The sequence below is a fragment of the Dicentrarchus labrax genome, unplaced genomic scaffold (genome assembly GCF_905237075.1).
Source record: "Dicentrarchus labrax unplaced genomic scaffold, dlabrax2021, whole genome shotgun sequence".
In the NCBI taxonomy this organism is placed as follows: domain Eukaryota; kingdom Metazoa; phylum Chordata; class Actinopteri; family Moronidae; genus Dicentrarchus; species Dicentrarchus labrax.
The window spans coordinates 15,131,677-15,145,846 of NW_026136721.1; the positions used below are offsets into that span (position 1 = coordinate 15,131,677).

Here is a 14,170-nt window from a genome sequence, read left to right on the forward strand (position 1 = left end):
TGTTATTGATACATGCATATTTTCAGCAAGTGTGAGAGAGACATTATGCACTCCATCAGCTACTTACCAGCCAAAACGTATTACACTTAATGAAAGTCTGGATAACCTATACCGGCATAAACTAAACATTTTGAGCCTTTGCCTTCAATGCTTCAAGACAAGGGACAGAAAGAGAGCCATAGTGTGCACATTCCTGGTTTATTAACAGAAAAGCTTGTGTACCATACATATTGATTTTTATGTTTAAGAAATTGAGAAATTCTCAGAGCTCCACATAAATGTGCATCACAGTCATCATCTGTGTTTTAATCAATACCCTTCATAACCGGAAAACGTGTAAAACACAATGTTTATTATATAAATACACAGTACAGTAAAATACACTGACATCTGTACAAATACAAAACATACTTCACCTCATGTTCCTTATGTGGCAGAATAAAGGGAGTGACTTATTTAGTTAAGGTACATGCATTTCCTCTTTCCATGCAGTGAGACAGGTGATATATAGTTTGATCAGTCTATTTCTTGTCACCAACAGTGTTTAGTGTGTCTGAATATTTCTGGTGCAAAACACAAACATGCATCATCCCAGAGGTCAGCAGCAGAGCAACATCAAGAAACAGGAGGTATAGATCCACAGGTTTATACAGCGGCAGCGTGGTGAAAGTGTGCAACACCACTTTTATATGTTCAATCATATGAGGCGTTCTTCTTTGGGCAACGGTAGAGGCAGGCCAGGTTTTTCAGATCCTGCTGCTCCTGTCTGTTTCCTCTCCTCGGCACTGGGCCTGTACATTCCCTCCATCCGTCTTTTCTTCCTGATGACACACAGCAGCAGCAGCAGAGCCAAGCTGAGCAGGGACAGCACGGTGGACACAAACACTGACACTGTAGGTGGGATTATCACCTGCATCGCCATGGTGACAAACAGCTGGGGAGGGAATAGCACACAGTCTGTCAAAGGGGTCAGTAAATGTATAACTCCAGATAAAACCATTGATGATTACCTGCAGCATGTCAAATAAAGTCTCTGTAATGCTTTGGTTTGTAATAATAAAGTTCCCACTTTTAAATCAAAAGCATAACCTATTAACCACTTCTCTTAATTGAAACTGTCATAATTAAACCCTTCAAGGAGTTACTTGTTACTTTGCACAAATTAACTGTTTGTGCAAAGTTTTTGCCTTAAAAGTGAGCAGTGGAGGTTAATATGTTACTCAGGAATCTTTGTGTGTTTGATAAATGAATTAGATTTTTAAGTCACTTAAAAAGTTGACAAAGACAAAGACTAATTATTCATATATTATTGTAAATTAAATATAAAAGTAACAATATCATGATAAAAACAATAATGGTAACAATGTAAAACCTGTGATATTTTATTGTAAAAAAAATGCAAAGACATACATAAGAACATGAAATGTGTAATAAAAACATTGGTTTCTGATTGTAATGAACAGATAAGGCATGTTAGTCTGATCTGGAATAATAAATCTCCACCGCTGCTTTCATGAAACCAAGTTTCGGCTAAACTCAACCAGGATAACTGGACAGTCCTGGCTTTAATCCGGCCCTCAGCCCACAGGAAACCAAAAGGTTACAAAAATATCCATAATAGCAAACAGCTACACACGGATGAGCTCATGTCATGTCATAGTCATGACATGCCTATTGTGAACTCACCTCCCTGAGGAATTTAAAGTATTGATCAGATCTGTGTGGCCTGTGTTCTCACATATGGACCAACACACCATTCACAGCAATGACAATGGAGCATCTGGGGAAAAAAAAGAAAAAAATTGGGTCTTATCACTGTCCAAGATTTTATGTACACGAGGAAAAGCAAAGATAATTTAGGTTTGTCAGCTTTATCTAAGAGGTGAGGTCTGTGTGAAATCACATTTTATTTGTCCACACAAAAAAAATGGCAGTTCAATATATAGGCGAGCGTGATCCCCGTGGTAATAGGAGCACTCGGGGCAGTGACCCCCAAACTGGGGGAGTGGCTCCAACAGTTCCCAGGAACAACATCATATATATGTATGTATGTATGTATGTATGTATGTATGTATGTATGTGTGTATGTGTGTGTGTGTGTGTGTGTTTATGTTCACTTGTATAAATAAGAAAGACAGTGGAGAAACCACCATCTCTGGTATATGCATAAAGCCATATGAGAGACTAAATAATAATAATTCTACTTGATAAAGAAAATGGCAATTTATCATTTTTTCAAAATAATAATCTTTCTGTCTCTCTTTCTTTTTAAACATTCTTAAATATATAAAAAATTTACACCAGAAAATTTGGACTTGAAGGTGGGTCAACACTTCTCTAACAAACAGCAATGTTTCTGTTGTGTGTGTGTGTATCACACAGGTTTTCCCAGCTGTTTTATGGGATAGCGTTTCATTTTACAAGGGTGTTGAAGTATTATTGCAAAAGGCCCTACACAACGTCATACACTGAACGTAGTGGAGGTAGAAAGAGAAGAAATGTTGATTTATAGAATACTGTGTGAGCATAATCAATCAAGAAAAATCATTAGAGCTGAAACATTGTGACTATTAATCTATCAACATAAATCAATAACAACAGAACAAAACTATTTAACTGTAAGAATGTTCTGCTCTTAAAAAAAAAAAAAATTAGGTTTTAGACATTTGAAGATAACTGAAGATGTGATATTGTGGTCTAGGAAGATGCAATGTCATTGTTCTATGACAATCTATGTTGTACATTTTATTATTGCAATTAATTATAATAATGAGCAAAGTAATGACAACATTTGTTGATTGCAGCTCTGAAATGCTCAACAGTTAAAGAAGGTGGTAAATAATGTTGCTTTATTGATCACTTGTAGGAGAAATTCAAGTCAGACATAGCAGCATAGGGGAATGCAGTGCAAGAAAGTACAGAAGTGTATAAAATATAAGACTATAATGGAAAATATATACACTATATGCAATAAAACGGTGTGCAAAATATCTTGAGAATCTACAATAATAATTCCACCTTTACTGTGCCCGCCATGTAATACGTTTACACGGAAAACAAAACTACAGAATAAGTCCTGGTAGAAAGGAGAAGATACTCTGATGAAGAAATCCACTAAACTCACCCCACATGTGCTTTCACCATACGGGTGCAGGCTGTTTACCTCAATCAGACGCTGAAAAGGCAAAATTTTCTCAACTAAATCCTCGATAAACTAATCACACCGACACCGACACACCCACCGAAGCTTTATATTGCCACAGGCGGATGCTTGTGTGTGTGTGTGTGTGTGTGTGTGTGTGTGTGTGCTTGCGTGCGTGCGTGTGTGTGTGTGTGTGTGTGTGCACTGGCGGAATGCAGCACGTCCTGCTCCACCGGTTCGACCGGCGCCCTCTCAGCTCAGGTGAGCCTGTGAGGGGAAGTGACAGGTGAAACCGCTGATCGGTGAGAGAACAGAAGGAGCTGCTGCAGGCTCTCTGACCGTGAAGACGCTTAGACGAGGGTTCGGTTGAGGCTCGACTTGTAGGGGTTAACTGTTGCTTTCTTTTCAGAGATCAATGTGATAAATTCGGTGGTAGTTTAGTTACCTGGCGGTTGTTGAGGGTCCTGTGGTGACTCCTGGTTCACTGCAAGATCCTAAATTCATAATCCGGCGGTCAGGGATCGGTGTGCTCGCGGCATACCTGAAACTATTTTCTCCCACGCTCACCTGCCGGCCCATATGCAAATAAGCCTGGCCACGTGTCCCATCTGCGCCAATCAGATGCGCCAACAGCTCTCTCTCTCTCTCTCTCTCTCTCTCTCTCTCTCTCTCTTCTCTCTCTCTCTCTTTTACTTTTAGTTATTCGCCTTGGTCCAGACTGGCCACTCGTCATTGCTCCGTTTGCTCTATAAATACAAGAATAATTCTGATCATGGTTATTATTATATTGTATTACAATATTTATTAGTGTATTATCAATTAATATTTTATGACTACATTATTACATGAAATCATTATTACATGTAATCATCATGTAACAACATTTGTTGTTACAACAACAATATTGTTGTTACATGATATATAATATCACTATAACTTTAACACTGTGTTTTACTAACTTTCTTTATGTCCGCCACACATGTAATCCTCCACACACCAACCTGCAAACACACCAACCTTACCTACACTTACCCTACTAATTTCTACTTCTGACTCATTGTAAAAATGTTATGGTTCCCTGATTGTATGTCCATCATGTCTATCTTGCTATGTCTAAAATTAGCACAAAAAGTAAAGAAATTTGTGTTTGGTTGATTATTTCTCTGTGGTAACAATGCATCTTATACCGTTGGAAAGCCTGTTTAGTTCCCTTTCAAATGGTGCCCCATTTGTAAGGAACATGCACTTGTGGGATGAGCAGCAGAGCTGAGTATGTGGGTTGCGCCCATGAAAAATTTGCCAAATCTTCTCTGCCAATGCCAAACAGCTTATTCTGCCATTGACTCGTTTGGTGTTTGGTGGATTGGATGATTGAAGTTTGAAGAAACAAGACATATTGGCAATAACAATTTATTCATTTCACAAACAGGAGCCTCAGTAGCGTGTGGAAGAACCATACACAGCCACAACAGCCTGGCACCTCCTCCTCATGCTGGTCACCAGCCTGGTCACACACTGCTGTGGGATGGCATCCCATTCTCCAACCAGCATTTGTCGCAAGTCAGCCAACGTGGTTGTGTTGGTCACTCTGGCACGAACAGCACGCCCAAGCTCATCTCACAAGTGTTCAGTGGGGTTGAGGTCAGGACTACTGGCAGGCCATTCCATCCTCTCCACTCCCACATTCTGGAAGTAGTCTCTTATAAACCCTGCCCTGTGGGGGCGAGCGCTGTCATCTTGGAGGATAGAGTTCAGTCCCAGACTGTGGAGATATGAGATTGCCACTGGTTGCAGAATCTCATCTCTATAGCTCTCTGCATTGAGATTGCCTAGAATGATGACAAGCCTTGTTTTTCCAGTGAGGGAGATGCCGCCCCACACCATCACACTGCCTCCACCAAAAGATGTTATTCTATCGGTGCAGCAATCAGCATGGCGTTCTCCGCATCTTCTCCACACTTTGACCTCACGATCCAGCTGCCGTAGGCAGAATCTGGACTCATCACTGAACATAACATTCCTCCACATGTTCACGTTCCAGTGCACGTGTTGCCGGTCAAAGGTCAAAGGTCAGTATTGTGTGCATGACAAAACTTCAGCGTTCACGGGCGCAGCAAAGATTGGGAGTTGAATGCGGTTTCTTATCCCAAAAATATGGCAGAAAAAAGAAAGAAAACATGTCATTTTCACAGTGAATGGGAGGAAGAGTTATTTTTTACTTCTGTGAAAGAAACCTGCGTGTGTCTCATTTGCGGGGCGACTGTAGTGACGGCAAAGCGGCACAATGTTGAGAGACACTTCATTACGTGTCACAAAAGCTACCATGCTAACTACCCACCGGGCAGCCTGCTATGGGCAGAAAAAGCCCGTGAGCTAAAGGCAGCTTTGGGTAAGCAGCAGTCTTTTTTCACGAGGCCGGCGAAAGACTCCCAAAAAGCAACCGAAGCCTCATTTAGAGCTACATATTTTCTGATAAAGAAGAAGAAGGCATTTTCAGACGGAGAAGTTGTCAAAGAAGCATTAATGATTATTGCTAACACTGTACTTAAAGACTAGAAAAATGGAACTGATCGAATCGCCACTCTCTCCGATGTCCAACTGGGGGCATCTATGATGGCTAGACGAGTGTCAGTTATGTCCGGTAACTTGGCTCAGCTGGACTGGGATCTGACGAAGTGCAGGTGGTTTAGCATCCAGTGCAACGAGTCCATGGACAGCAGCAGTACAGCGCAGCTCTTGGTCTTTATCTGGATGGTGTTTGATGATATCTCCACAAAAGAAGAACTCCTGACACTACTGCCCCTAAAGACAACTACGAGGGGGGCTGACATTCACAGGCTGTGAAGGAGTTTTTCGTGCAGAAAAAGGTACCATTGGAAAAGCTGGTAGCGGTGACTACAGACGGGGCTCCTGCTATGATGGGCCGACATACAGGTTTCATCACTCACTGTAAAGGTGACCCAGACTTCCCAAAATTTCTGAAGTACCACTGCATCAATCACCAGCAGGCGATTTGTGCAAAAGTGATCGGCTTTGGGCATGTGATGACTCCCGTTGTGAAAATCATAAACAGCACCCGCTCCAAAGCGAAACAGCACCGGATATTGAAGGTGCTATTGGAGGAGATGTCAGCTGAATATGGTGACCTGCTGCTACACACAGCAATCCGACGGCTCAGCAGAGGACGAGTTTTACTTAGTTTTTTGTCACATTTGGGTGAAATCAAAGAGTCCATGCAGTCCAAAGGCGAAGGCGTCTCGCTCTAGAGGACACAGAGTGGACACTTGACCTTGCATGGTTTAAACTAAACCACTTGAACTGCGAGCTGCAAGGTAAAGGTAAGACTGTTGTTGATATGATAGATACAAGATGAACATTTTCTCTGTGCATTTACAGAGAAAAAAGGAGAAGGGGTTGTAGCCGATTCTGTGGTTTGTCCAAGGACCATGGTCTCTGGCACGGACCAGTGGTTACTGCCACTAGGGGCGCTAGAGACACTGGTTGCGACCAGTTGCTCTGTGGCACAGGCCATCTGGTATCTGGCACAGACCAGTGGTCACAACCACTAGGGGCGCAAAAGATACTGGTCCTGACCAACTCCTCAGTGATCTGCCCTGTGGTCCCTGTGGTATGTGAAGGACCTTTAGTATTCCTTTTGGTCATTTTGGCAGCACTGTTAGCTGGATAAATGTCAGAGATCATAATCTTCTGGTCGTGACCAGTGTCTTTAGCGCACCTAGTGGTAGTGACCACTGGTCTGTGCCAGAGACCATGGTCCCGGGACAGACCACGCAATCAGCTACAACCCCTGCTGGAAAAAAGGTGCTGCACTTTCCCCTCTGTGCACTCGGTGCTGAAAGACAATGCTTCTGCATCTGAGATATTTGACAATGTTGCAGAAAAGTACTGTCGAGTCATAAACAGACTTGGGCAAGAGTTTGAGAATAGGTTCTGTGACCTTGATCAGCTTGAGCCATGTGTGTCATTCATCTCCAATCCTTTCATGAACGTGGACATAACATGCATTGCTGAGCAACTAAGTGCAACGTTCAACTTGGATGCTGGACTGGTGCAGATTGAAATCGTAACATTGCAAAATTACCTCCACCTCAAAGCCTACCAGGCTGCACCAAACTTTTGGTGCCTTGTTGACACAGAACCGTACAGTGGTGTATTCACAGCAGCTATGAAGGTTGCCAGCCTGTTTGGTTCAACCTATCTCTGTGAATCAGTGTTTTCTGACATGAACTTCATCAAGAACAAACACAGAACACGCCTCACTGATGCACATCTGCAAGACTCACTCAGAGTTGCAGTGTCAGGTTACACACCAGATTACAATACACTGATGAACAGCATGCAATGCCAGTCTTCCCACTAACAAAGAAGCAGATACCAGATGTTGTCAGTGCCAACATGGCAAAGTTGAATTAAAATACTGAAACATTGTGTTCAATTCAAAAGTGTGTTCATGAAATGTAACAGATATAATTTTGTTGAAAATGACGCAGATTTGGTCATTAGTTCAAAATGTGTTAAGATTTATTTAAAAATATATAAGTTGATTGTTCTTAAACATTACATAATTGATAACTTTTTCAAACATGGTGCAACATAGTTCATGATTTGTTAAAAGTGTTTGTTAGTGGCTAGTGAAAATGGGACATTTTTCCTATGAAATGTTGTAGAAGTGATCATCTGAAAATTTAAACAATTGCTGAGATTAATAGAAATAAAGTATTGAATATTGATATTATCTGTTCCCCACCTTGTTAAGTCATTATTGATAATTATTGTGAGAAATCATTAACATGATCAGTGTCTTCACATAGATGAGTATCATTAATCATAATAATAATATATAACTAAAGGCAAACTGAGCTAATTTGTTATTTCAGAAGAGTGTATCAAACTGGTAGCCCTTTGTATGACTCAGTACCCAGGAAGTAGCTCTCAGTTTCAAAAAGGTTGGTGACCCCTAATCTAGTACTATGTATGTCATCAGTTAAAAAAACAGAAAGCTGTTGTTTATCAGGACAATCTGCTCTCTGGTGTGGCCTAGTTTCATTAATAGGCTACTAATCAAACAAACTTTGTTCACATCCAAATAGCAAATAGGACTCTGGACTTGTAGAATAAAGACAACACTATTGCTGCTCTTGGCTGAACTGGAACTTATCATACGTTTGAAAAAAAAAAGAAAATAATGAATCATCCAGATTAAAAGTTTAGGGAAAAGACACAATGTCTATTTTTTGCAGGAGTTACACAGATGAAGCTTCCTTTTTTTAGTAGGCCTTGATCCTTCTAAAGCATATTTACTACAGCCTGCTGCATGTAAGGTCTAAAAGGGTAATAAATAAATATGAGTAATAAATAAACTAGTCCTAAATAGAAAAATGGAAGATTACCAATTAAAGTACAACATACAAATGTAAAGGCAGACGTTTTGAACTTTGCCAACTGAAGGTTCACTATGGCTATGAATGGTGATAACTGCCCATTTGGTTTCCTATTGATAATCCACAGAAAGTGCACTCTATAATATATGTGAATTAAATGGCACTCTTAAGTAACAACTGGAGTAAAGTTACTAACTTAAAAAAAAAGCTAAATTATATACTATAATATTACCCCATCAGCCAACACCACAAAGCAAGGCCAGACCCCCACCAAGCAATAGATGAGAGCAGCCCATCCGGGTACTTTGGCCTTGCGTCAAGCCCTCACCTCCTTTTGGGTGAAAGAAGCCCCTCTAAATGTTATTGTAATGTAAATTCTGAGATCTTTGCCAATTTTATACCATAAAATAAGAATACTGTATTGCTTTTTGGCTATTAGGAGCCAAAATCCCGTGGCCAGCAAGGCAAACAATTGTTGTGTCATTGTTGTTGTTATATAGAAATAAATGCCAAAAAAGGGGTTCATGAGTGTCCTTTCAGTTTTAATAACCCGGAAATCAATTTTTACGTAGTTTTTAAAAGTAGCATAAAGGGAACTATATCCAAATTTAAATGACAATGAAATAACCTTGAATCCATGAAAAAGTATAATGCCAAAATAACGTACACCCAATCAAAGGACATTTCATGTAGAAATGTAAATCTAAATATTTGGCTATATATAATACAACTTCAGAATTTGATGATGTTCAGTATGTTTGATTATGTGTAATTATACTGATTCAGCAGGCTCAGAAAAGACAGAATTTAAAAACATGATCTGTACTTTTGCAGTTAGCTGCTGCGAGGTTAGTCAAACATTTAAACCCTCATTGATTTTCTACTGTTTATCTTTTTCCTCAGATCAGATAGCAGTTTCTCAACTGCTGCTGGGAAATCATGTGTTAGTGTGTTTGTATTGGCACACAACGTAACAAAAATTGGATTAACATGAAAAATATACATCGGTTGCACGTATTAAAATCATGTTTACTGATATGTCAACTTAAAGGTCTTCTGTATATTCAGTTACTATCTGATGAACTAACATTAAATTTTTCTGTATTGTACCATTATAATAACCTTCCTAAATGTCAATAAGACTAAAGATATCTTTGTTGATCAGAGGAAATCACACTCCTCCCATCAGTAGGTCATCTGTTGAAAGTGTCAACAGTTTCTCATTTCTTGGTTTAAACATCACAGACATCTTCACATACACTTTAAAAAGCCCTTCACTGGGGGAGTTTATACTACCTATATTTAAATTGTAGTTTTGTGCAATTAAATTAATTAAATTCATTCATTTATTTGTGTTTTTTTAAGTCACACCTAATTAAAACATTTCAAGATACTGGCAAATCTTTATTTCCTAAAAATAAATTGAATTTCATAAAACTGCTTGAATTAAAAGTTAAGAAGCAGGAAAAAATGGGCAGCATGAGGATTTGAGCGACTTTGACAAGGGCCAAATTGTGATGGCTAGACAACTGGGTCAGAGCATCTTCAAAACTGCACCTCTTGTGGGGTGTTCCCGGTCTGCAGTGGTCGGTACCTATCAACAGTGGTCCAAGGAAGGAAAAGAACGGAATACATGGTCATGGGTGGCCAAGGTTCATTGATGCACGTGGGGAGTGAAGGTTGGCCTGTGTGGTCCGATCCTACAGACGAGCTAGCTCAAACTGCTGAAACAGTTAATGCTGGTTCTGATAGAAAGGTGTCAGAACCAAGTGTGAACCTACCGTGACGTCACCCATTGGTTTATGGAGTTTTACAGTTGGTACTCAATTGGTATGAGTACCAAAACCTTTGTGAACTGTTATTACAGTACCATTGAGAGTGTCATGACAGGCTGCTTCACAGTGTGGTTTGGCAACATGACAGCTCAGAAAAAGACTGCTTGAAAAGACCAGATAGGCAAATGATCAACTCACCACTTTGTAAACTCTCTGCTAACTTTGCAACTTTGCTAGGTTGCTTGAGGTTTTCAAATGTTGGAGGGGATAAACACTAGCTACAATCTGCACCACATCAGCCATAACATTATGACCACCAGAATGCCCAGGTGGTCACCAGCGAACTCCATGCGGGGCGTTAGTGCAAATACCCTGAAACGAACTGACATACACAAAGAAAGAGGTTCTTTTTTGCTGCAGAAGGACAATCTATTTTGAGTCACAGACAGTTCCACTTATGTTAAAAGAAGGGTTCATTTTACTGCATGTTACTGTTCAGTGGAGGAACTGATGGAAATAGATAGGGTGGCATGTTTCTATGGTAATCCTCATAGAAGTAGGAGAGTTTTTTTTCAGCACTGATGGTGCATTGAACTCACCATCGCTGTTGGGGGTATAGAGGGTCTTGTCTGTCTGGATGAAGATGTACACAAACTGGAAGGACACTAAGACGACTTTCTCCAGCAGTCGGTCAGGGAACCGAGCTTGCAGGTACACATACTGTTTAATGCTGGGATCTTTGTTGAAGTCACCAGCTGGGATCTGAAACCAGCATGTAGAGACACAAGCAGTGCATGTAGAGCGGAACGGGGTCTGACAGGTTATAACATGTACATTTATGGTTTTTGACCTCTTGTTGGTGGTCATGATAGAAAATGAAGCTAGTAACACATACTGTACATATTTTAAATTAAAAAATATATATTTTCCCCCTTCTGCCTTTACTTATTGTGTGACCCCTTAGGTTTATCTTGGTATCCTTTGGTGGGTCTTGGGTCCCCAGGTTGAGAGGGTCTGTCCGTTAAAGTTTCAGTTCCCCCAAATTATCAAACCGGTATTTGCTCAGAAGAGGACCATGAACAGCTTGGACAGACAATCAGTGACCTATTATCTTGATTAAGATCCAGCACTGGATCAATACAACATTTCATCATGACTCTAGACTCTGTTTGCTGTGTCTGTTGTAATGTATCACTGTGCAAACTCTGAACTAAATTCAACCAATTTACTGGCATTCTGTATAAAACTACATTATCTTAACTTATCTGACACACACTGTAAACCGGACTGCAGTTCCTCAGTTTGTAAGACACAGGTGATTACATGGGAGTTAAATTAATGTAGCCACACACTTGATGTAGACATGTAGAGAACCCCTGATATTGTTGCTCCTCCTGTTACAGTTTAACTAATAACAATTCGAAAAACAGGTAGCACAAACAAACAATATATATTATTATACTCACAATGGAGCTCCATCAGCCAGAGAAGTGAGTGAGGCAAAGGCCAGAGAGGCCACCAGCCACAACAGAGTCCTACTCATCCTTCTGCCTGATCTGCTGTCAATGTAGACTGTCACTCTGCAGCACCCTCCTTATATCCACTCTCCTCCCTCCTGCATCTCCACTTCACCTGGCTACTGCCTCACCCATCCTCCTCCCAAAGTGTCTATGCACTAAAAAAAAGGGGGAGATGGTGGATTGTCCAATGTACAAATATGCAGTTTATACTACACAATTCATTGTTTCTTTTTCATACATATTGTGATTAAGAATGTGCCTGTACACTAGCTAGTAGAATGCTGGGCAGAGAAGCTCCATGTGGCTGGGATGGCAGCCGGTGTTTGACATGTTTAAAATTATGACCACCAGAATGCCCAGGTGGTCATAATGTTATGGCTGATCGGTGTAGACAAAAGACCATCTCTGCATCCATCTCAACAACAGTAGAAACATTGAGTTAAATGTGGAGGGATCAAACACCAGCTGCCATCCCAGCCACATGGAGCTTCTCTGCCAAGCATTCTACTAGCTAGTGTACAGGCATTGGATAAAAAACTGGGCGACCTACATTCCTGCAATGCTTTCCAATGGGATACTTTTTCCCTCCTTCTTAATCACAATATGTATGAAAAAGAAACAATGAATTGTGTAGTATAAACTGCATATTTGTACATTGGACAATCCACCATCTCCCCCTTTTTTTTAGTGCATAGACACTTTGGGAGGAGGATGGGTGAGGCAGTAGCCAGGTGAAGTGGAGATGCAGGAGGGAGGAGAGTGGATATAAGGAGGGTGCTGCAGAGTGACAGTCTACATTGACAGCAGATCAGGCAGAAGGATGAGTAGGACTCTGTTGTGGCTTGTGGCCTCTCTGGCCTTTGCCTCGCTCACTTCTCTGGCTGATGGAGCTCCATTGTGAGTATAATAATATATATTGTTTGTTTGTGCTACCTGTTTTTCGAATTGTTATTAGTTAAACTGTAACAGGAGGGGCAACAATATCAGGGGTTCTCTACATGTCTACATCAAGTGTGTGGCTACATTAATTTAACTCCCATGTAATCACCTGTGTCTTACAAACTGAGGAACTGCAGTCCGGTTTACAGTGTGTGTCAGATAAGTTAAGATAATGTAGTTTTATACAGAATGCCAGTAAATTGGTTGAATTTAGTTCAGAGTTTGCACAGTGATACATTACAACAGACACAGCAAACAGAGTCTAGAGTCATGATGAAATGTTGTATTGATCCAGTGCTGGATCTTAATCAAGATAATAGGTCACTGATTGTCTGTCCAAGCTGTTCATGGTCCTCTTCTGAGCAAATACCGGTTTGATAATTTGGGGGAACTGAAACTTTAACGGACAGACCCTCTCAACCTGGGGACCCAAGACCCACCAAAGGATACCAAGATAAACCTAAGGGGTCACACAATAAGTAAAGGCAGAAGGGGGAAAATATATATATTTTTCATTTAAAAGGAGTCACACACAAAGCAGGGAACTACTTCTTAAGAGATCCACTCTTAAGACCCTCTATTATTATGTATGTGTTTATAGTGCCTAAAATAAATACATTAAGAACATATCATCAGTGCATCCTAAACAGCATGTTTCTGCTCAATGTAGACTGATTTTCCATTATCTCTCTTCTTTCTCGTCTTGCTGCTCTGCAGGCAGGTGATGTCTGCCCCCAACTTGTTGCGGGTAGGAACACCAGAAAACATCTTTGTGGAGTGTCAAGACTGCACAGGAGGAGACATCAGGGTCGATATCAAAGTGATGAATCATCCAACCAAAACCAAAGAACTGGCAACCACATCTGTGACCCTCACTACAGCAAACAACTTCCAGGAGTTTGGAAAATTAACGGTAAATGAAATACTGTATGATATGTACAGTATGTGTTACTGGCTTCATTTTCTATCATGACGACCAACAAGAGGTCAAAAACCATAAATGTACATGTTATAACCTGTCAGACCACGTTCTGCTCTACATGCACTGACTGTGTCTCTACATGCTGGTTTCAGATCCCAGCTGGTGACTTCAACAAAGATCCCAGCATTAAACAGTATGTGTACCTGCAAGCTCGGTTCCCTGACCGACTGCTGGAGAAAGTCGTCTTAGTGTCCTTCCAGTCTGGGTACATCTTCATCCAGACAGACAAGACCCTCTATACCCCCAACAGCGATGGTGAGTTCAATGCTCCATCAGTGCTGAAAAAAACTCTCCTACTTCTATGAGGATTACCATAGAAACATGCCACCCTATCTATTTCCATCAGTTCCTCAACTGAACAGTAAAATGCAGTAAAATGAACCCTTCTTTTAACATAAGTGGAATTGTCA

General features: G+C 40.7%; 1 protein-coding gene and 1 long non-coding RNA gene across 3 annotated transcripts in view; one reads left to right on the top strand and one right to left on the bottom strand.

The window, feature by feature from the left end:
• Positions 1-179: 179 nt before the first annotated feature.
• Positions 180-11,989, bottom strand: LOC127354413 (uncharacterized). Its single transcript, XR_007881539.1, has 5 exons — positions 11,786-11,989; positions 10,919-11,081; positions 3,588-10,138; positions 1,687-1,780; positions 180-934 (listed from the first exon to the last, which is right to left on the bottom strand). It is a non-coding gene; the product is annotated as an uncharacterized LOC127354413 (long non-coding RNA).
• Positions 11,990-12,570: 581 nt separating this feature from the next.
• The window catches only part of LOC127354389 (complement C3-like), a 31,508-nt gene continuing 29,908 nt past the window's right edge, over positions 12,571-14,170 (top strand). For both annotated transcript variants that reach the window (XM_051384268.1, XM_051384269.1), the window contains exons 1-3: positions 12,571-12,736; positions 13,496-13,691; positions 13,853-14,015. In XM_051384268.1, coding sequence (XP_051240228.1) covers positions 12,660-12,736; positions 13,496-13,691; positions 13,853-14,015 — 436 coding nt within the window. In that variant the 5' untranslated portion in view covers positions 12,571-12,659. The remainder of the gene's footprint in view (positions 12,737-13,495; positions 13,692-13,852; positions 14,016-14,170) is intronic.